This window comes from Staurois parvus, unplaced genomic scaffold (assembly GCF_062004578.1).
Source record: "Staurois parvus isolate SC_StPar_1 unplaced genomic scaffold, SC_StPar_1.0 ptg000293l, whole genome shotgun sequence".
NCBI lineage: Eukaryota > Metazoa > Chordata > Amphibia > Anura > Ranidae > Staurois > Staurois parvus.
In genome coordinates, this window is record NW_028318089.1 from 1,082,838 (window position 1) to 1,107,500 (window position 24,663).

A 24,663-nucleotide genomic window follows, 5' to 3' on the forward strand; every position below is an offset into this window, starting at 1 on the left:
CAGTCTGTGTGCCAGAGGTCCCTTCCGTCACCTTTTTTTCCCTTGGTGTCAAGAAAACTTGTCAAAAGTGATTCATGCCAATAGAGGAATGAAACAGACAGAAATTAAACTTATCACTAGTACACACAAAGAGAATATCCTACAAATTATTATTTCGATTTTTTTTGCGTTCTAGTCTCACTGAAAACAAATAGGTTACTAAAGTTGTGAAAAGTCTCATAAGACAGACTACAACCTCGGAAGTGATCTATTGCATTGTAATGTACACCGCTCATAAAAATTAAAGGAACACTGAATTCAGAGTATAGCATCAAGTCAAGTAAACTCCTGGGATATTGATCTGCTCAGTTAAGTAGCAGAGGAGGTTGTTAATCAGTTTCAGCTGCTTTGGGGTTAATGAAATTACCAGGTGCACTAGATGGGCAACAATGAAACGACCCCCAAATTAGGAATGGTTTTACAGGTGGTGGCCACTGATATTTTTTTTCCTACTCATCTTTTATGTTTTTCACTAGTTTTGCATTTGGCGAGGGTCAGTGTCACTAATGATAGCATGAGGTGATACCTGGACCCCACAGAGGTTGCACAGGCAGTACAACTCCTCCAGGATGGCAGATCAATACATGCCATTGCCAGAAGGTTTGCTGTGTCTCCCAGCACAGTCTTGAGCAAGGAGGAGATTCCAGGAGACAGGCAGTTACTCTAGGAGAGCTGGACAGGGCCGAAGAAGGTCCTTTATCCATCAGCAGGACCAGTATCTGCCCCTTTGTGCAAGGAGGAACAGGATGAACACTGCCAGAGCCCTACAAAATGACCTCCAGCAGCCCAATTGTGTGAATGTCTCTGACCGAACAATCAGAAACAGGCTTCATGAGGGTGGCCTGAGGGCCCAACGCCCTCTAGTGCTCACTGCCTGGCACCATAGAGCTTGATTGACATTTGCCACTGAACACCAGAAGTGGCAGGTCTGCCACTGGAGCCCTGTGCTTTTTACAGTTGAGATCAGGTTCACCCTGAACACGTGACAGGCGTGAAAGGGTCTAGAGAAGCCATGGAGAACGTTATGCTGCCTGTAACATCGTTCAGCATGACCATTTTGGTGGTCAGTGTTGGTCTGGGGAGGCATATCCATGGAGGGACACAGAGACCTCTACATGCTAGACAATGGCCCCCTGACTGCCATTAGGTATCGGGATAAAATAACTGGACCCACTCTCAGACCCTACGCTGGTGCAGTTGGTCCTGGGTTCCTTTCGGGTGAACGAAAATGCCTGGCCTCATGTGGCAAGAGTATGCAGGCAGTTCCTGGAGGATTAAAGAATTGATACCATTGAATGGCCCCCACACTTAACTGACCTAATTCCAATAGAACACCTCTGGGATATCATGTTTTATTCCATCCGACGCCGAGAGGTTGCACCTCTGACTGTCCAGGAGCTCAGTGATGCCCTGGTCCAGATCTGGGAGGAAATACCCCAGGAGCATGTGGGGACCATTTGAGTTGGTGCAATGAAATTTCAGCAAAATGAACTAGCCTGCTGCATCATTTTATCACTTTGATTTTCAGGGTGTCTTTGAATTCAGTCCTCTGTAGGTTGATAATTTTAATTTCCATCAAAAGATGGGACATCCTTACGTTCCTAACACATTACCCAGTCCAGATCAGTATAGATATCCAGAATATTTTTCCCCATTGAGATCTGATATGTTTTAAAAAAGTGTTCCTTTAATTTTTTTGAGCAGTGTACTCTTTTGTTTCTGAGTATGCGAGGTTTTGGTCACTAGATATTTTTGTACAAATACTATACTAATTAAACGAAAATCATTTGTTCTGTTCTCTTACAAGAAAAATTTTAATGCTTGTCCCTCCAGGATATTTTTGCATAAACGGTTGTGATCGGCTCTCGAAAGCTGTGTACTAATGTGTAGATTATCGTACGATCGCTCCAAATGCACTATATTGTCCGATATTCTCATCGTGTGTGCTAGGCATTCGAGATCCTAATTGAGACCAGTACATGCTAAAGAGGGATATGCTTTGTTTATATTTAATGCCTGAGGTTTACAACCACTTTAATCTAGAACTATCTAAACTAATTCTGTCTATTCTTAATATACATAATTTTATGAAAGTTTCATCTGCTATATTAATTGGATTCCCTTGAAAAATACCACAACAAAGTCTTTAAAAGTTTAAAGCAGAAGTATAGTTTTAACAAAGTGTTAACACTCTTGCCCCCAGCCCATCAGCTCAACTATGACGTGTAGCATGCTGTGGTACACCTCTGTTGATACTTCAAGGCCCTTACAGGGTTAAAAGGCTGAGTGGAACCGTTTAACCTGTCTCACATCTAGCAAATATGCACAAGCAGACATAACCAAATTTTAACTGACCTCAAAAATGGAAGAGTCCTCAATGAGATTAGGAGCATCTGCAGACAAAATACCATGTGTGGCCATTACATATATCTTGTAAGCTCCACGCTCCTTAAGGATTTCTGCTGCAGCCACAAAGCTTTCTACCTCATCAATGATGTCATCCTATTAGGGAAGAAGAAAAAAAGAAGATTAAAATGTACATACAGCCAAAATGTTTTCTGCCTTTTCGTTTTGAATAGAGTGGGAAAGGGTTAGAACTCCCTGTGCCCCCGCTTTTGAGATTCACACTCTCTCTCTGTCCTTAGAACCTTTGTCACTAGGGCTGAAAATAATTAAAAATGCAAATATTTTGAATAGGTTTTAGTAACGTGAAGAAAAAGTCTTCCACTCAAGACACATTCTAACGGTCTTGGGATACTCAGTCCCTGCTGTGTCAACAGGACATAAAGGGATATTTCCCTAAAGGGACATAAAAACAAAAAATAAAACACACACACACACACACACACACACACAAGAAAATCATGAAACATCAAATTTCTTACCACTATGATAGCAATACGTCCCCCAACGTCGCCTACCACGCTAATGGGCGGCTTTTCCTTCGCTATCATCACTTGAGGGGAAAAACAGAAAGATAAAACAGTTAGCTGTATTTTTACTATATGGACCACTGAGTGTGCACAAAATCACCTGCAAAGTGAAAGACTAGATAAATGTGAAAGCTGTGTCAGCCAACAAATCTGTCACAGCAACATCTTCCATTCAAGCATGCTGGAGAGAATTCACATTACATGCTAGGTGGTGTCCACATTACATAAGACTCCTGCACTGTGCCAACTGAAATCTTGAAAATCAGCAATTTTATTTTCCTTAGTAAAATACATGCTCAGGAATGACATGAAGATTGCTGAAGAAGTTTACTTCAAACCACAATATTCCCTAATTGATACCCAAGGCCCCTGGGGCAAGCTCCCTTTAGATCAGAAGGGGATCTGGCTGCTGATCCCCGGCTGATGACAGAGTGGGCAGATGACAGGTCTGTGCTCAGTTTACGCAAAGCAGACACAGACCAAGCCAGCACTGCTCTATGGGTGGTCAGGTGTAAACGAACTCCCTTGTGCATTTACACCTGACTGCCCTCCGATCTGATCTGTCTAGATGGAGGGGTGTAAACTGACTTGTATCCATTTACACCCACCTACCTTCAATCCAATCTGGTCCTAAAAAAAAAAACCCACAGGGATCCATCACCCTCTATCTAGGTCGCTGGTCCATAGGGGTAAAGGAGGGTCCGATTGGGTCCGCCTGAAAATTTGACAGTTAGACCTGATCAGACCCTTCGTGTGAAAGGGGCCTAAAGCTTAGACTGTGTTGTCTGCAAGTGGGTTGGGCGGATGTTCTTGAATGCTCTACTATTGTAGAAGCCTATAACCCACCGTCTATGAACTTGATTCTTAGACCATGGGCTATATGTTACTACCTTAAAGTGGTTGGAAACCCTTACATATACCCAGTGAAGTGACTAGCCTCAGTTGATAGAGATGAAACAAATCTTCCTACATGAGTTCTTCCTGTTTATCTGCAGTCTTCACACCCACACAGCTGTTCAAAGTTCAGAATTTATACAACTTGTCTGAGCTTCCAGAAAGCAGAGGGTAGTGAGCTACACTCTGCAGAACTCAGCAAGTGCTTTCTTTTGTGTGCTGTCCATTATTTGTTCTATTTTTTTTCATTTTAAAAAAGATCTTGCCGAGAGCAACAACAAATATGGTGCCAGTAATTGTTTTAAAGAGGGCTGTGTAGGGCACAAGCCTGTAAAGGGACTATAATAGCAGTGATCCTTAGCAGGCTTTTGCAATGAGTCTCCAGTCTCTGACAGTCTCCTGCAGGATATCCCTAGTCACCAACCATACCTGTAGTTTGCCTGCAGTATTTTATCTCTTGTAGCCTGCCCATAGTCGCTAATATGTGGAGTCTGAGAGTCTTGTGCATCATTGCATCCACTAAACATTACACAATTTATTGTCGATCTAAAGGATTGCACTGGGGCCAACTAAATTGCGTAAAACCACTGCCTGTACCACTGCATAGGTCATATATTAATTTCATTAACCACACCTTGGTCAATAAACCATTTAATAAAGTTGACAATTTAACATGTTATATTTATGGTTTCTTGATTAAGACCGTCTTTGACTCTGACTTGGGTAATAAATGGATTATGTTTTAGGAGCCATTTGTGCAAAGACACCGAAAAGTCAAAAAGGTTTACAAACATTTTGTCCTAAATAGATGCACATGAATGGTACTAATAGGTTCATTGCGAGTTCCCAAAATTTTCCCTATGTGATGGACTGCATGACTAAGGATTTTGTGAGCTCAGTTGGAGGGAAGAAAAAAAGTAGAAGAAAAAAGCAATGATTGCTCTATTAGAATAGGTCTCTGCTACTTGTATTAATGTGGTTACAGCAGTTCAGTGTTTGACAGACTGAATATTTACGACATTAGGATGCGAGTTAGAGCACACAGAATTCAATGCAGCACTGCAAGACACTTTAAATGCATTCCTATAGCAGACACACAGCAAAAAGCATAACACATTCCATACTTGGAAGCTCAATGCCTGGGTACAGGGGCTGCCGTTTGCCTGATAGCAAAAGCACAGGAAGCATGTAAGCAGACATGTTAACCCCTCCCGTTGGAAGTAAATCCAGTTCTTAACATCCTTCTATACATACAGGGATTACAGCATGGTGCATTCAACAACCACATTATAAAAGTGCTATCTAAACTGGTGAAGCAACAAAACATTTGTCACTTTGACACAACTTAAATCTGTTCATCAAAGCACTCTAGAAAATAAACGGATTCTGCTCTTTGTGAGTTGACCCACCCACATTCCATCATTCAAAAGCAGATATTTCCTTTACTCATTGACAGACTCAAAGAATTCACATTCTTATAATTATTTTACAGTACATTTATCATGCAACTGCCTTGGACTTCAGCAACTTCTCTCATCTTATCGTCCTTTGTATTTGCACACCTAAATATAACACAACTTGAATATATGTGCATCTATGGCTAGAGTTAAAGATATTTTGACTTGCCTGTACATTTCACATCTTGGAGTACAGTACAGAACACAGGCAAAGTATTCATAGAAATTGGGTTATAGGCTTGCTCCTTCAGGTGATTGGACACTGGCCAGCTTTTGAGGACGTACCCACTGGGCACCTTTCCTATAAACCTAAACCTTGAGTTCTTCAGTTTGCAGCAAGGAATGCAGAACCACCATGGAATGGAAGGGGGGAGTTCATGTGTTCTGTACTGTCCCTCCTACATATGGAATTATAGGCAAGTCAAAGTTCCTCTTGTCTTAATTATACAGTACAGGACACAGGCAAACTATTAATAAACTCGGACAACCCCAAGCAAACGGATGTGAAGGAAAATAGAACTGTGCCAACAAGGCTCAACAGACCAAACTTCAGAGTTTTACAGCCTTTTAAAACCTTGAAAATAAAAGAAAAAGAGCGCACATCCACCCTAGTGTGATACTGTTCAATTGATAGCAATAGGCAAAAAGCTTCAATCATTCCACTCACATTTTGTAGCAAATATGTCAGCATGTAAATGGTCTCGACCACTTCTCCTGGATCGCTGCTGTAAGAACTGGGCAATAGGTGTGTAACAAGCTAGCTAGCTGACAACTAGAGATCCCAGCTCTGACACACCGCTGTCCATGGGATATCTACTGGGCCAGTGGTAGATCGCGCAAGGTACAGCCCATGGATGGTGGTATCTGACATACTGGGTTGAATGCGTCTGTGGCAGCTGGGATAGATTGCTTTCCAGTTGTCCACTACTGGGATGTGGACTGCAGAGAACTCTGAACAGTGAGTTTCCATTCAAATGGATCTGACTTACTTCCTTTAGGGCTCAAGACTCTTTTTTTGCCCCCTTGGTGGTTAATGTAGGCCCACAACAGTAGCACTGTCTGATTGCACCCTGCTTGGTTGTCCCTGCAGAAGCCATTTTTTTTTTATAACTACATTTTTATTTAAGCAAAAGCTTATCATGACAAAACATCAGCGTGGTATGTACAAAATTAATCATATATCAATACTTAAGTGTAGGCACTCTGGATCATCTATGGCTTGCCTTAGTCATCAAATTTCCTTTCCTGCAACCTACAGCGCTGTAATCTGCTGGAAAGGAAGCCTTCCCTGCCAGCAGAACATGATCACTGCCGGCAACAATCATGCAAAAAAAAAAATAAATCCAACAGACTGGCTGTACTCGCTGGATTAACTTCAGTACAACCAGCCTGCTCATAGATGGATCAATTCATCGATCCATCTATGGCCAGCTTTAGAGTCAGCAAATATGTATGAGCTCATAGTCATTGATTATACATTAATGAGAAGCATTCGGTTAAACCTCTCCATTTTCTTAAGCAGCATAGATAACACATTAAATGTAAAAAGAAAACAAAAAGAAAAATTAGTGTGGTAGATAGCTGTGAAGGCAATTGGGATTGAAAATAAGGGGTGAAAATAAAAATGAAACATTAAGGATATAGGAGAAAGGGAGAGGGAAAAACACAATACTCTATTATGTAGAATCCTCAGACAATAGCCAAAGTGTCCGTCCAAGCTGTCTCTGATAACAGCTGTGAGTTGTTCCATAAGCCACATATCAGCAACTCTGGTATGCCACTGTTCTGTACTAGGCGGGTCTGCCTTTTTCTTGCCGTTTTTATTTATGTAGATGGGAGGTTTGGTTTGCGAAGGTGACCATAATTCCCGGTATTGTGGGGCACTAACACTTCACCCCAGACTGAAAGACTGGTGTCTTATCACTTTATATCAACTAAAGAAAAGGATAAGAAACCTACTTGTGGCGAATATAAAAATGTTTATTAATAGTGAAAAAGATAAAAAAACATATCCAGTGTAAAAACCTGGGTACATGTTCCCAGATCCCCAGCCAAGAGGGTGATAATAGTATGGGGTATACTCAGTATATGGTCAATGGCAGTCCAGAAAAACCAACACTGAACAATTACAGCTCACTATACATGCACGGAGATGCAGCCCGCTACATGAGTGGGTGTTTCCTGACTTGCTAAAGCCGGTTATGCACTATCACCTTTCTTTTCTTTAAGTGGGTTGCATAAAAAAAAAAAAAAAAAAAAAAAAAAAAAAAAAAAAAAACACGTTTGGGAGGAGCTATCCGATGTTAGTACAGAGATCTCCCCGCTGAGCTATTGTGTTGACAGGGGGACTGCCACTGACCGGGACTTCCTCAAGGCTTGCACAAAACATGTAGGTGTAAGGGCACCCCTTCTGTGTCTACTTTGTCTAGGGCAGGCATATTGGGATCCGATATGTCTAAGTTATATGTCCAAGGAATTGTGAGATGCTGAAAATTCTGCTTTGTCACATAGACTGCCCGTTGCGTATGTAAAATAGAACTAGAATAAGATGCAAAGACCAGTGTTAAAGACAGTTCCTGCTCTCTCTGTGAGGATATTTCCCTGTAGGCAGCCTTAGAGTAGGGTACGGAATATTGGGTAAGCATGTCAAGAGGGAAAACGCAGTACCCGGTGTGTAAACTGTCCTGTAGCTAATCCTCGTGTTGAAAGGAAATGCCGGAGGACCTTATAAAAGGCGGAAGTGGCAGTAAAATGTGCGACTGGTAGTGTGATGTCACACTTAGTCACCAACCTTTGACTGAGCTCTAAATGGTTGTGTTTAAATGTGAAATTTGAAAAGTTTACACTGTAAACTACATTTCAATTCAAATGTCGTCCCAGTGATCTGACTACACACTTTGCACCAAGTAGTGAAGCGGGCACCCATGCAGTATCCAGTGTCTGAAGCAACAATACAGCCCATCTCCACAATGTGGGGCGTTGGGGACAAGGTTGTGCCAATCTGGATGTACGATTTCTAGCTGCGGCAATAGAACACACTGAGAAGCTGATTGAAGAATTAAAAGATAAAATAATAATCGAGTTAAACTAAGCGAGGTCCATCACCTTAGGACACTAGCAAAAAACTGAGGTCACAAGAAGTGGAGATAAAAGTTAGTTGAGGCAGTGTGGGCGTGTCCATAAAAAGCTTACCAGCATTCAATTACCTGAAAGTACGAGTCTATAACCCAGGGTCTATTAAAACTTTGCCTGTGACATGTACTGTTTACTGATGAATGCGGTTAGGTGGTTGCAAACCCAAATATTAAAAAAAAAATATTTTCCCATATACTAATAAATTTTAATGTAAACTCACATAAAGCTGTGAGTGTACCTCAGGAAAAATGCTCTCTTAGCTTGCCTCAGCCCTCCAAAAACTGGCCTGTTCTATACACACCCTCCAGCCTCAGCTCAAGAACGTGCATAGCTATCGGACATCTCTATGCCTGCGACCATGTCTCCTGAGTGCCTTCAGGGGAATACACAGGTGCCAGTGACTCTCAGCTCTGCTTACAGCACAGATGAGCAGGGTGCAACTTCTGGCACATCTTTACTGCTGTTTGGAGGTCTGGCAGAGATTGTCACCCATTCTGGGTACAGGTAACAGGCTGAGTTTGAGTTAACATTAACTGGCATAAGGAGGCTTTCCATTTACTTCTATAGAGCAGGTACCAGAGTGCACATCATAGTGTTTACGTGTCCTATGAACTTGTAAAGGATTCTCCACAAGAATATATTTAAAACTAACTCAAGCAGACAACAGTAAAGGCCTGTGTTGACAGATTGTGGGCTTATGACAGCAATGCACCAGAGATCAGCATTAACTGACATGTGCATGCGAACTACAGTTGACCTGCTCCTGACCTACTTCAAATGGGTTTTACCATTTCTATAGCCTTTCATGGGAATGCAAACCTGTTTCAAGCAAACAAAATCCCATCAACACAGAACCACACAGAACAGCTTGCTAAAAATCCAAGCTTCTTCCTTCAGACTAGTATGGTAGATTCAGGCAGGGATCCAAACAGCACTAAAGTAAGAGTCTTGGCTTTATTATAGCTTAAGAAAACAGAGGACTTACAAGGGATCTCTAGTCCTAGGTGGACAGTTGCGTTCTTTACAGTGGGTGGAGAGTGACGTCCATCTGCCATGTCAACTTCTGCATACTGCGCCTCACCGTGAATCACTGCAAGTCCAAGACGCAGACGCTCTGCATAAGACTGTGCCCTGCCATTGTAAACAAAGCAATCAGTGTGTAGGAAGAGAGCATTTCACACAATAGGCTTAGATTTATTAAGCTTTTAAACAAGGATCTTTCATTTTCAGTCAAGTGACTAATTTTCACGTCTCATTTGCCTCATCTAAAACAAAACTAATTTTTTTGAACCTGTAGATACTTTAACCACTTGACCTCCGAAAGATTTACCCCTCTTCATGACCAGGCCATTATTTGCGATACAGCGCTGCATTACTTTAACGGACAATTCCGCGGTCATGCAACTCTGTACATAATGAAATGTGTAATTTTTTCCTCATAAATAGAGCTCTCTTTTAGTGGTATTTGATCACCTCTGCGGTCCAAAATTTAAAATGAAAAAACAGACATATAAAAAAAAAAAAAAAAAAAGTTTAATCTTTCTGCTATAAAACATATCCAATAAAAAAATCGAATTTCTTCATAAAAACGTATACTGTGTAAAAGTTATAGCGTCTACAAATGGTGGTATATATACTGGAATTTTTATTTTATACTAGTAATGGCGGCAATAAGCAACTTATGGCGAGACTGCTTATATTGCGGCAGACAGTCTGACACGGACACTGTGGGAACCAACAACATTAAGACAGTGATCAGTGCCAATAATATACACGGTCATTGTATTAATGCCACTGGCTGGGAAGAGGTTAAACTTCAAGGGCAATCAAAGGGTGTGCATAGCCAGTGTTTTCATGTGTACTGTTTTTACTAGGCAATCTGCTAGATTTTATTCCCTAAATAAAATCTATCAGATCGCAGTTGACATAACACAGCTCTGCCTTGTTTACAAAGGCAGAGCTGTGTTCTGTCAGTCTTTTTGGAGATCAACAGCTTCTGGAGCTCATCCACTGGGCAGCACCTGTTGATCGGCTTCTGCTTTGTCCAATCACAGCAGAAGTGGTGCTCCAGTGGCAGGCGTGTGCCCATGGGCAGAAGTGCAAAATCACATTTATATTAGCGATTTTGCACAGACTGTCCACCCTGTAGCAGTAAATTTCTTACAGGGCGGATGACAAGTGGTTAAAGTACATGGATAGTTTCCAAGCCAGAACATACCTTTACCAATGACTGTGGCCTACAGCAATGTATAAAGCTAACAATCTAGTTCCAGACTTTCCAAGACCGTGATCCAACATACCAATAAACTTGAATGGGACATACCCATATAGCAGCAGCAACATGCCATTCAGGTAGATGGGACATTAGTTCCTGGATGCTGACAGCCTGATACTAGATATTTACCAGCCTCCAAATATCAAGGGAGGCCTCTGCCTTTAGAAAAGGTATGCAGTGAACTACTAGAGAGCTAAGTGACTTTCTTAAAATATATACATGCACTTTATGGCCAAGTTAACTTTTTTCCCCTAAAATCCAGCTCCCCTATGTACCAATATATCACTAATGTACCTTAGTCGCAGAAAAATAAAAGCTTTCTTTGATTTTCAGAACAAGGCCTTACCTTAGCACTTGTTGTGTTTCTTAGAAAGCTTCAGAGACTTCCTGGTATAGAGCCAGTAAGACATAGGAAGCAGTTCACCAGCTGACCTAATTAGCACACACACTGCACCCATCAACTAAGTTTGCATGGCATTCCTCAACATGTGCATTTGCCTGGCTTATCATTGTAAGCTGCTCAGAGCCCCTCCAGACTGGCCCAGGCCGCATGCTTAACTCCCAGGGCCGCGGCTTGGAGTTGGACATCCCTGATGTAGTGCAAGTGCCTGCCCTATGTGTGTCACAGGAAAAAAGTGCCAAAAAACGTGCACTCCCACAACGCTAGGTGTGAATGGGGCCTGAACGTGAAATTGGTTTGTTTACACAGGAACAATGGGGTTGTATTCACATTCCGAACGCACGGCAAACCGCACAGAAGAGACGCAGTTTGTGTTTCAGAAATGCGCTGCAAATGCACTGAACGCACCATGCTTTGCGCTAAAAACGTTCTGGCGCTTCTTTGGGCAATTGTTGCGCTTAGGGCAGCCCATTAAAGTGAATGGGTTGCTTTATGTATAACAAAATCGCACCCCACCACCGCATAAAAAATAACCCCCCCCCCCCCCAAAAAAAAAAAAAAAAAACACATTCGGGAATGCGAGTTCCCGGTATACAAATGATACTTGACAGCTGAGTCTCTATCCACTTCCTCTTATGTACTTGTATAAAAACTGGCTATATACTATGAAATCTGATTGTATAATTTTCTTTAGATCTATGTCACCATTTTTTGAGGTGAATATACACTATATTGCCAAAAGTATTGGGACATCCTTCCAAATAATTGGATTCAGGTGTTCCAATCTCCTCCATGGCCACAGGTGTATAAAAGAAAGCACCTAGGCATGCAGACTGCTTCTACAAACATTTGTGAAAGAATGGGTCGCTCTCAGGAGCTCAGTGAATCCAAGCATGGTACAGTGATAGGTTGCCACCTGTGCAATAAGTCCATCTATGAAATTTCATTGCTACTAAATATTACATAGTCAACAGTTAATGGTAGCAAAGTGGAAGCAACTGGGAACAACAGCAACTCAGCCATGAAGTTTTAAGCCACGTAAACGGGGTACAGAACGGGGTCAGCGCATGCTGAATCTCACAGAGCACAGAAGTCGCCAACTGTCTGTAGAGTCAATAGCTAAAGACCTCCAAAACTGTGTGGGCTTCAGATTAGCACAACAGTGCGTAGAGAGCTTCATGGAATGGGTTTCCATGGCTGAGTAGCTGCATCCAAACCTTACATCACCAAATGCAATGCAAAGCTTCGGATGCAGTGGTGTAAAGCACGCCACCACTGGACTCTAGAGCAGTGGAGAAGACTTCTCTGGAGTGACCAATCACACTTGTCTGACTGGAAATGGACATGTCTGGGTTTGGCGTTTGCCAAGAGAACAGTACTTGCCTGACTGCATTGTGCCAAGTGTAAAGTTTGGTGGACGTGGGATTATGGTGTGGGGTTGTTTTTCAGGGGTTGGGCTTGGCGCCTTAGTTCCAGTGAAAGGAACTCTTAAGATGTCAGCATACCAAGATATTTTGGACAAATTTCATGCTTCCAACTTTGTGGGAACAGTTTATGGATGGCTCCATCCTGTTCCAATAAGACTGCGCACCAGTGAATAAAGAAGGGCCATAAAAGACATGGATGAGCTAGTTTGGGGTGGAGGAACTTGACTGGCCTTCACAGAGTCCTGACCTCAACTCGATAGAACACCTTTGGGATGAATTAGAGCGGAGACTGTGAGCCAGGCCTTCTTGTTCAACATCGGTGCCTAACCTCACAAATGAGCTTCTGGAAGAATGGTCAAACATGCCCATAGACACACTCCTAAACCTTGTGGACAGCCTTCCCAGAAGAGTTGAAGCTGTTATAGCTGCAAAGGGTGGGCCAACTCAATATTGAACCCTACAGACTAAGACTGGGGTGCCACTAAAGTTCATGTGCCTGTAAAGGCAGGCGTCCCAATACTTTTAGCAATATAGTGCATTTCTAAAGGTGTTATTGACATGAAAGGTTCACCACATGTCAGTAACAACCCATGCAATCCATACATACAAAGAAACCAAAACAAATAGGTTCAGAAATTAAGTTATGTGTAATAAAATGGAATGACACAGGGAAAAAGCATTGAACACATGAAGAAAGGGAGGTGCAAAAAGGCATGGAAAGCCAAGACACTAGCTGAAATCTATAAGTAATTGGAAAGCAAGCCTGCCCCTTGTCAGTGCAAATGAATATCAGCTGGTTTAGTCTCAACTGATGCCCTATAAAAAGGTGTCTCATTACCAAGATGTTACACAAGAAACATGTCATGATGAGTAAAAGCAAAGAGCTCTCTTGAGACCTTCGCAACCTTATTGTTGCAAAACATACTGATGGCATTGGTTACAGAAGGATTTCTAAACTTCTGAAAGTTCCAGAGAGCACTGTTGGGGCCATAATCTGGAAGTGGGAAAAAACATAATTTCACCATAAACCGGCCACGGCCAGGTGCTCCTCACAAGATTTCTGACAGAGGAGTGAAAAGAATTCTCAGAAGAGTTGTCCAAGAGCCAAGGACCACTTGTGGAGAGCTTCAGAAAGACCTGGAATTAGCAGAAACAATTGTTGAAAAAAAAACCAAAAAAACAAACAATAATAAGTAATACACTGAATTGCCATGGCCTGTATGCACGCTCACCACGCAAGACTCCATTGCTGAAGAAAAAACATGTTGAAGCTTGTTTAAATTTTGCTGCACAACATTTAGACAAGCCTGTATAATACTGGGAGAATATAGTCTAGACAGATGAGACCAAAATTGAACTCTTTGGATGCCATAATGCCTACCATGTTTGGAGGTCAAATGGCACTGCACATCACCCCAAAAACACCATACAAACAGTGAAGTTTGGAAGTGGGAACATCATGGTGTGGGGCTGTATTTTTAGCATACGGTACTGGCAAACTTCATCTCACTAAAGGAAGGATAATAGAAAAATGAACCAAGACATCCTTGATAAAAATCTGCTGTCATCTACCAGGATGAAGAAGATGGACATTTCAGCAAGACAATGATCCCAAACACAAAGCCAAGGAAACTCTCAATTGGTTTCAAAGAAAGGAAATAAAGCTACTAGAATGGCCCAGCCAATCACCTGACTTTAATCCAATAGAAAATCTATGAAAAGATCTAAAGATCAGAGTTCATAGAAGAGGCCCACGGAACCTTCAGGATTTGAAGACTGTGCGTGTAAGAATGGGCAAATATCACACCTGAGCAATGCATACGACTAGTTTCTCCATACAGGAAGCACCTTGAATCTGTCATTACCAACAAAAGATTTACAATGTACGAACTAGTAAATACATTTCAGTTAGCGCGTTTAATACTTTTTCCCTGTGTCATTCCATTTTATTTATTACACATAATTTAATTTCTGAACCTATTCGTTTTGTTTTCTTTGTATGGATTGCATAGGTTATTACCGACATGTTGTGAAACTTTCATGTCAATAGCACCTTTAGAATATATTTACCGAGAAATATGGTGATGTGTTCAACACTTATTTTACTTGCTGTATGTAGTGCAACGGCTTGCCTTATTGGATACAATGTGACTGGATAGATAGGTGTGGTATATAAAAAGGGGAGGTAAGGGGTGCGTAAGATAATCAGAAATAATTTTTTTCTGCAAAAGATGTACATTAATGGTAAAATGGTATATATACGTGATTTTGCAGTTCCGGGTAGGGGGCACGTGCGTGCTCTACCCGCATTGCCATTCGCAGCCGTCAATCACCAGGTTGCCAGGTGACTGCTGAGGATCTCCGATGGGGAGGAGAACTGTTTTGTTTACAAACAGTTCTCCTCCCTGGCAGCTCGGCACACTGCTCTGGATGGCTGTGCACAGCACAGCCATACAAAGCAGTGTGCTTACTGTGAAGCACAAACACGGCCCCATAGTAACACATCCAGCACACAGTTAACCCTTTGATCACTCCAGATGTTAAGCCCTTCCTGCCAGTGCCATTAGAACAGTGTCAGTGCTTTTTTTGTTAGCACTGATCACTGTATAGGTGTCACTGGGAATGTCAGTGACACCAAGTCAGTTCCCCCCAGTGTCAGAATGCAGTTCTGCTATAAGTCACTGATCGCCGCCATTACTAGTAAAAATTATTTTTTTTAAATTCCAGTATATATACCGCCATTTGTAAACGCTATAACTTTCACATGAACCAATTTATACGTACTGGGATTTTGTTTTAGCAAAGACATGTAGCAGAATACATTTTGGCCTAAATTTATGACGAAATTTGTTTTAAATTTTTTTTACTGGACATATTTTCCACTTCCCACTCAGCCAACAGGAAAATGACAGCTGGGCTGGACTCATTCATCCGGGAGGGCATCATAGGATATCCTTCCCGGACAGCGATTTGCGTGTGCCCACAGGGCTGCGCTTTGGTGAGAGCTGTCACCAGCTGTGTACCTCGGATACAGCTGAAGATAGATCTGTGCACCGGCCCCATTGCCAGTACCATGTGACCTGCTGTGACCAATCAGAACAGGTTACATGACAATTGTAAACAATGGATGGCTTCCTTTCATGCCATCCATTGTATTCATGCCATCCATTGTCTAGCTGTGAATGGTCACAATGATCACATGCACAGGCTGGGCCAATCACAGCCCATGTCATGTGATTAGCCGTGGCCAATCAGAGCTAATCACAACAAAAAAACCTGAATGAATCAATTTCATTCAGTTAAATGCTTGCTTATAGCAAATAAATTCTTTGCTATAAGCAAATTTTGTAAAAAATAAAAAATACTGAGCACTTTCCCAAAGTAGTACAATGTTACTATGGTAACATTATACGACTTTGGTCATAGCATAATATGAAAAAACAAAAATCTTTAAAAAAATGTAATTAATAGAATATTTTTTTTTCGTACAGTCACCAGTCAGTGTCCCTGATCACCGCCACACCAGTTATATGATGCAAAGCACATACCTATGCTTAAGCAGCACCTCAAGCACATGAGCAGTTTTCCATTGCCAGTGGTATATGTCTCCTCTGTTTTTTTAAATGCTGCTTGCCGTACCTTTGGTATGGATTCCAAAATGTGCATCTTTCAGAGGGCAGAATAGTACAACTAAAAGTGTACTTTACATGTGTTTCAGTGCCATAGTGATGAATACCAAACACTTTCATATAAAGCACATAGGGAAAATGCATATAAAATAGGTCCAAGATACACCACAATGCAAGAAAAATAGTAAAAAGACTGAATTACATACAGACTGAACTGTAGCTACACCGCCAGTACCTGGTCTCTGAAGTGCAATTTGACCATGAAAGAAGCCATGTAACAGCAAAACTCTTTTCCCCACTTTTTGTAAACTTTTCTTTTTTTTTGCATAGAAAACATTGCAAACAGCATTATTTGTAATCCACGATTCTCTGTGGAATTTTTTTTTTTCAATAAAGATTTTGCGGTGATAAGGTTTCTTTCACCATCAATTTACCAAAAAAAAGCCCCAATTTATTTATTTATTTATTTTTTAACACTGAGCACTGAATGCTCTTTGGTATACCTGACACAAACTGGAGCAATTTCAAGTAATGAAAGTATTGCATAAGAGGTTACATACAGTATGTCAGAACGTTCTGTAATTCAGTTTATAACTGAACTTATATGGACATTTTAACTTTCCCCGGGAAAAGTCCAGGTTGATTCTATCCTCATCCGCTGCTTCCTATTTGCCATCCATCAGGAGGTAGAAGAGGAGAAAGCTCTTCTATTACAGAAAAAATCCAAAATTTGCCTATATTGTCAGTTGCCTGCATCTTAAAATTCCAACATATGTTTTTATAGAAAGTTCTGTGCTTAGTCATCTTATTTTCAGTTTGAATTTCCAGAACAGACAGATTTCAATACGTTCTATAAGAGGGCATGCTCTGCAAACCTGCCATGACTAACTCCCAGAACCCACCAGAATTCAGCAGCATCTACACAAATGGCATGCTGCATTGTCAGGCATAATCAAAAGTCTGGAGAACCAATTAACCACTTCAAGACCGGACACTTTTACTCCCTTCCTGACCAGGGCAATTTTCAGCTTTCAGCGCTATCACACTTTGAATGACAATTACGCGGTCATGCAACGCTGTACCCAAATTAATTTTTTACCATTTTTTTTTAAACAGATAAGGCTTTATTTGGTGGTATTTATTCACGACTGGGATTTTTATTTTTTTTGCTATGTAAATGAAAAAGTCCAAAAATTTTGAAAAAAAGTGTTTTTTTTATAAAATTTTGCAAATAAATAATATTTCATCATAAATCTTTGCCAAAATTTATTCCGTTATCTTTTTAGTAAAAAAAAAAAACAAACAAATTAGTTTAGAACAAAAATTATAATTTTTAAACATTTTATTTTACATTTTTATTTTATTTTTTTATATTATTTTTTATTTTTATTTTTTTTTTTACATACTGTCACCCTAGCAGTACAGTGTCACCATGGTGACACTGTACTACTTGTGGGGGGTGATGAAGATTTTTTTTTTTTTTTTTACACATTGCTTTTACACCCATATAGGATGTAAAAGCAATCATTTCTCTTTCTCTCTGTGTGCATTCATGCACTCATTGAGAAGTACTGACTGAGCTGTGATTGGTCACAGCTTGTCACATGGTACAAGCCTGTTGTGAAGAGGCTTGTACCATGTGACCTCTGTGATCATTCACAGATTTCACACATAGTAAGCAATGATGTCACAAGTGACATCTTGCTTACTACTTTGCATGTGATCACTGATTGGCCAATCAGTGATCACATGATCGGGACCTCGTACAGAGGTCCCGTCCGACGATCGGTGTTTCACTGTGTCCGGAGGACACAGCGGGCACCGGATCGCGGTGCTGCGCGCTCCCAGGGAGCGCGCACAAGCAGGGTGCGGGGAGGCCGTTTATAAACGGCCACCCAACCCTGCACTGCCACCGTCCGGCCGTTTATATACAACGGCCGGACGGGAGGTGGTTAAAGACCAGTAATGCCATGTGTCACTAGTGAAAAACAGCCTGAATTCTCATGAGTACAAAAATCAGACTGTCCATCTATTCTCCATTTATGGGGTAAGGATTCAGTGTAACCTTTAATAGGAATACAATAGATTGATGAGGCATTAACTGCACATCCAACCAAAACTTAGTTTTTTATTTTTTGACAGAGGGAGAAAGTCAGATACCCCTGCATGATTTTCCAAGGAAAGGAAGCAAAGGACAATCAGTAACCCCTGGTTCACATATGTGCAGCCCGCCATTTGCGTGGACATGAGAGCCCATTCACTTGAATTGACTCCCGTGCCCTGGGACATGCAGAGAAGTCCCTGCACTAACTGGGAAATCGCAGCTCGCACAGGAACCGAGGTTCCCAGTACGGTTGCGATTTCCAGTGCGGACGGCATGCCATTAGAATTAATGGCACCCGCCTGCGGGTCCTGCATTCCTGTGTGGGTGGTGCAGCTGCAGGTATTTGTGTGGGTCCCGCAATGGCACCACCCCCACAGATGAGAAGCTAACAGACACAAAAAGATGCATTTTTTGTAACACATTCCAAAGCTAGAAATCAGTTTTATAGTGGTGTTGCAGATTTTCTCTCACTTCCTCTCTGATTAAACCATTGTCACTGTGACAGAAAGTGAGAGAAAAGCTCTCCAACGAAGTGCTGAAAAGCAGTAAAAACCAGTTTCCAATCCTTCCCTATACTATCCAAAATTAAAAGAAATAAAAGGTGTGGGGGCTGGAGATGAACCTTATCCTTGCTACTTAGGCAGGAAATGGGTCCCTTACACGTCTGACCAGTTGTACAATTTGTTACCTTTATCTGTGTAAACAGTTACCTTTTTGCTGCATCCGGAGATTTTGCAACTATTACTGCATTTCTGTAATCCTGAATCTGAAAAAGGAATAGAACAGAAGAAATGAGAAGAAGGCTGCATAACTGCAATTGTTATCAACACTAGAAGGACTATAGAGGACAACACAAAAGTGACTGGATGTCGTGGTTTCCCACCTCTTCCTGTATGTACTGTAGCAGGAAAGGGGAAGCTCGGAGGTTGTCCACAGGAAAATTAAAGAATCCCTGGATCTCTTTTTGATGCAGGTCCATTGTAATGAAGTGAGTCAACCCTGGACAGAAAAGAAAAAAAAACAAAAAACAGAATGATACTCTCCACAAAAAAAAAAAAATATACTTTCAGGTATGTTTGAGTGTGCCTGAAACTCATAGCTAAAGACCTACTGTGCTGCTTCTAACGGCTAGTCTCAGGGAATTTGGGGTGGGATTCAGTGATGTCACTACTGTGCTGCTCACACATCTTACCAGATTCTGACAATAAAATGACCTCTATCAAGATGGCAACCTCCACAAAGACACAATGCAGAACAAGACAGGGTAAGTGAGCAACATCAGCTGCACAAAAACCACAGGTAATGCTGCTGACTAGTACTTTGCCCTTTGTCTGCCTTATTTTGAGAACGGCCTCCAGAGTTCTGTTTTTTTTTTTTTTTTTTTTTTAAGTAGTTGTGAAGGCTGAAGGTTTTTTTTTTTATCTTCATGACTCCATGTATGAAGGTAAAAAACCTGTGTGCAGAGGCCCCCCAATACCCACTTGAGCCGCCTCTCGTTTCAGTGCAGTGCACGAGAGCAGATCGTTTTCCATTTCTCTTATTTCTAATTGGCTGAGAACCTCACAGCTAGTGAGCCAATGGGGAGAGATCGGGGGTGGGGCCAAGGTGCGGCTCTGTGTTTTATGGACGCAGAGAGCAGGGCTCAGGAGTGAGTACACACCAGTACCCCCAGAGCTTGCTATGGGGGCACTGGCTGAAGAAGAGCCAGGAGCACTGATAGAGGACCCAAAAAGAGGAGGATCAGAGTTGCTCTGTGCATAACCTCTATACAGAACAAGACGTTATTTTCAAAGAAAACCTTTCGAGTACAAGTGGTACAGGATGGAAATAAAATATTAAACCCTTTAAGCACGTTCCGCAGATGGTTTAATCACTTATGGAGTATGCAGCTCATTTTTAATGCTTACAGCTCCCCAAGGTTTTGTTTCAGGGTGGCCCCTTCTCCTGCAGCATCCTACGGAGTCACCTTTGCATGCAGGGACTAGAGTGATGTCTCCCTATGCTGTGTGCATCAATAGAAACACAGCCCCGTAGCCTATGATAAGGCACACCCTCTGCCCCACTCTTCTCTAAGCTAACGTACTGTCTTAGAGACTGCTCTGTCCAGTTGTAAACTGAAAGTTCTGGGATAAGAATTTTAAACAATAATTCACTGGGCAAGGTTTATTTTATTGTGCTAAACGTGTTTAGCCAAACAGGCTAATGCTGAGGGTTTAATGGTTCTTTAAATGAGAGACTGTCACTATATCCAAATGTAAAAAAGTGACTCAATAAATGAAGAAACATTTCCTAGGTCACACACAAGTTTAGTACCTGTTCATATTCCTAACTGTACCCACCATGTGCATGTACTTCTGTGCTTGCAGCTAGTAGGCTGTTCAGGTTTCCACCACAGAAGCAACCATCAAAAACAAATGTCAAATCACTGAAACCTGGGGACTGCTGGAGAGGAACAGAATTTTACAGGTACAATTGGCGGTACAACCAGCTGTCAATCAGATTATATGATCTGATTTTGCATTTAGTGGCATGTACCACAGAAGACGTTTTCCTAAAGAATATCATGTACACATCGTGTTGGAGAGGTGATAATCACAGAATTGTTCCAACTCGAAACAGAACTAAATTGATAATGTACACAATTAAGTGCAAACTATATTTCATGCATGATCATACCAGCATTGGACAGCATGGAAGCCAGCAGTTTGCAAACAATGGACCCCCTCTTGCGCATTTTGCACTGTTTGCTGTAGGGAAAATAGGGAATAACCCCAATGATGTTCTTGGCGCATGAGGTCTTCAGTGCGTAAGTCATGATCAATAACTCCATGACTGCTGTGTTCACATCTCTAGAAAAAAAACAAAAAAAACACACCTTATTTAGAAGCTCAAAATACATCAAATACAATTTTTAAATAAAGATTTATATCCTGCGCTGAGGACTGCAATGTTCTAATTCCAAAGAAATATTGTACAAAATACCCCACAAAAATGTGAATAATGGCTGCAGCTTTTACAAAGGGCCCTGACCCTCTAAAACCGTGCTTCTCAATCTTTTTCAGTCAAGGCACCCTTTAAAATTATGGAGTCCCGAGGCACCCTATAAAATTATGGACAGTCTTGCGGCACCCCCCATTCTAAAATGGGGTGCCTCAAGACTTTCCATAATTTTAAAAGGGCACGCCATTCTAAAATGTGAAAAACTATTTGAATAGTTTTATATGACGCAGCAAAATCCACACATGTAGGACACCCAACATTGGAGGTGATTTTTCTTCCAAAGCAAATACACTTTTGCACACTGGTAACGACTAATATTCCAGTGTTTCTCTTCTCCCTCAGTTTTTATCCATCACTGAGCTAATGTAACCCCATCACTGATGGAGAGGGGCAGGGGAGGGGCAAACTAGGATGCTGTGCAGGCAGTTGACATCCTCCTTATCAACTCATGAAGTCAATGGTTGTCAGGATGCCGGTGGCTAAAAGGTCCTAATGATGCACAAGGAAAACCTGTGGCTTTGTGTATCTAAAAGGCAGGCTTGCATACAAGTTTTGAGCAATTTTTAGACATTTTGTCAAGGCACCCCTGAAAAAACCTCACAACATCCTGGTTGAGAAAGACTGCTCTAAAATATTCAAATACAAGTAGACAAGCGCGGTCTTATTAACTATACAAAAACATAAATGCAACACAATGTGTAAGCAAACATCACTATAAAAAATCCATCATTGGTAGTGCATCAATATTTGTGCCAATGTGCTGATCTTCAAACAATTGGTGGGAAATTGACACGCTGTGCTCCCCACACCAGTGGTCCCACTCACTCACCGACTCCAGTGGAGTCTAAAGTGCTTGGTAGGAAATTCCAACTCAGCTAGGGCTTGTAGTACTCGATACGGATGGTCTCCGCATATACAAGGATGTTTCAGTTTGCACAATCACAGGTCATGGATGCTCATGTATAGGAAATAAAGGATGGGGGCAATATAGCAAAAAACCAACAGCATAAGTTTCATGCACCTAAAAGGAAAAAATCCACCAGGTGCAAGCAGTGGTGATAGTCCTATCTGGCCGGTGGAGCACAATGCAGTGTGTCACTTCCAGTCTGGCGTTTTATGCTTTGATTTTTTCCTTTTATGTGAGTGAAACTTACACGGTTCGTTTTTTTATCTAATAAATGGAATTACATTAAAAAAGGTCTCCATCCTTTATTTTTTATACAAGAGCATCCATGACTTGTGATTGTGCAAACCGGAACATCCTGGTATATGCAGAGACCGCACGAATCGAGGACTACAAGCCCCAGCAGAGACGAAATTTCCCAACTAAGCTCTTTAGATGCATATTAATCTAAGAGTCCACTGGAGTTGGTGAATGGGACTACTAGTAGGGAGCACAGTGTGTGAATTTGCCACCAATTGTTTGAAGATCAGCACACTGGCACAAATATTGATGCACTACAAATGATGGACTTTTAATAGTAGTGTTTGCTTACACATTGTGTTACACTTATGCTTTTGTATAGGTATTATATCGATTTGTATTTGAACATTTTTTTAACACACACACATTTATTTTATTGTAAAGCGCTGAGCAAACTGTTGGCGCTATATAAGTCCTGTATAATAACAACACACACCAGGAAAAGATAAGTATTGAACACGTCACCATTTTTCTCAGTAAATATATTTCTAAAAGTGCTATTGACATTAAATTTTCACCACATGTCGGTAACAAACCATGCAGTCCATACATACAAAGAAACAAAAACAAATAAGTTCAGAAATTAAGTTTTGTGTAATAAAATAGAACACAGGGAAAAAGTATTGAACACGGCGCAAAAAGGCATGGAAAGCCAGGACACCAGCTGAAATCAGTAATTAGAATGCAGTCCTGCCCCTTGTCTGTGCCAATTGATATCAGCAGGTTGAGTCTCAACTGATGGCCTATAAAAAAAAAAAAAGTGTTGCATTAACAAGGCGTCGCCCAAAAAACATCTCATGATGGGTAAAAGCAATACGCTCTCAAGACCTTTGCAACCTTATTGTTGCAAAACATACTGATATCAGTGGTTAGAGGAGGATTTCTAAAAACTTCTGAGCACTGTTGGGGCCATAATCCGGAAGTAGAAAGAACATCCTTTCACCATAAACCAGCCACAAGCAGGTGCACCTCGCAAGATTTCTGGCAAAGGAGTGAAAAGAATTATCAGAAGAGTTATCTAAGAGCCAAGGGTCACTTATAGAGAGCTTCAGAAAGACCTGGAATTAACAGGTACAATTGTTTCAAAGAAAGTAATACACTCAATTGCCATGGCCTGCATGCATGCTCACCATGCAAGACTCCATTGCTGAAGAAAAAACATGCTGAAGCTTGTTTAAAGTTTGCTGCAACATTTAGACAGGCCTGTGAAATACTGGAAGAATATAGTCTGGTCAGATGAGCCCAAAATTTAATTATCTGGATGCCATAATACACACCATGTTTGGAGGTCAAATGGCACTGCACACCACTCCAAAAACATTATACCAAAAGTAAAGTTTGGAGGTGGGAACATCATGGTGTGGGGCTGTTTTGTTAGCTTACAGTACTGGCAAAATTCATCTCACTGAAGGAAGGATGAATGGAAAAATGAACCAAGACATTCTTGATAAAAAACTGCTGCCATCTACCAGTATGATGAAGATGATATTAAGGTGGACATTTCAGCAAGACAATGATCCCAAACATAAAGCCAAGGAAACTCTGCATTGGGTTCAAAGTAAGAAAATAAAGCTGCTAGAATGGCCCAGCCAATTACCTGACTTTAATCCAATAGAAAATCTATGGAAAGAGCTAAAGATCAGAGTTCATAGAAGAGGCCCACGGAACCTTCAAGATTTGAAGACTGTGGAAGAATGGGCCAAAGTCACACCTGAGCAATGCATGCAGCAAGTTTCTCCATACAGGAAGCATCTTGAATCTGTCATTGCCAACAAAAGATTTTATACGAAGTATTAACTAAATTCCAGTTAGCGTGTTTAATGCTTTTTCCCTATGTCATTCCATTTTATTACACAACTTAATTTCTGAACTACTTTTTAGGGTTTCTTTCTATGTATGGATTACATGGCTTGTTACTGACATGTGGTGAAAATTTCATGTCAATAGCACCTTTTAGAAATATATTTACAGAGGAAACTGGTAATGTGTCCAATACTTCTTTTACTGTGTGTGTATATCACACATACACTGCAATAATCTGCAAGAGTGGAATGCAGGATATCTGCACAACTGCCACAAAAATATTGTGACCCTGAAAGCTATATTATATAAAACATGCACTGGGCTGAGATAATAAAAAGATAGCTCTAATCCTTGTTCACCGAC

The 24,663-nt window shown here is 41.2% G+C and overlaps 1 protein-coding gene across 2 annotated transcripts in view; it reads right to left on the reverse strand.

The window, feature by feature from the left end:
- The window catches only part of PRPSAP1 (phosphoribosyl pyrophosphate synthetase associated protein 1), an 82,218-nt gene that overhangs the window by 14,900 nt on the left and 42,655 nt on the right, over window positions 1–24,663 (reverse strand). For both annotated transcript variants that reach the window (XM_089682653.1, XM_089682652.1), the window contains exons 5-10: window positions 20,970–21,142; window positions 19,177–19,292; window positions 19,004–19,059; window positions 9,444–9,589; window positions 2,925–2,995; window positions 2,395–2,541 (exon numbers count right to left, since the gene is read on the reverse strand). In XM_089682653.1, the coding sequence (XP_089538779.1) occupies window positions 2,395–2,541; window positions 2,925–2,995; window positions 9,444–9,589; window positions 19,004–19,059; window positions 19,177–19,292; window positions 20,970–21,142 (709 nt within the window). The remainder of the gene's footprint in view (window positions 1–2,394; window positions 2,542–2,924; window positions 2,996–9,443; window positions 9,590–19,003; window positions 19,060–19,176; window positions 19,293–20,969; window positions 21,143–24,663) is intronic.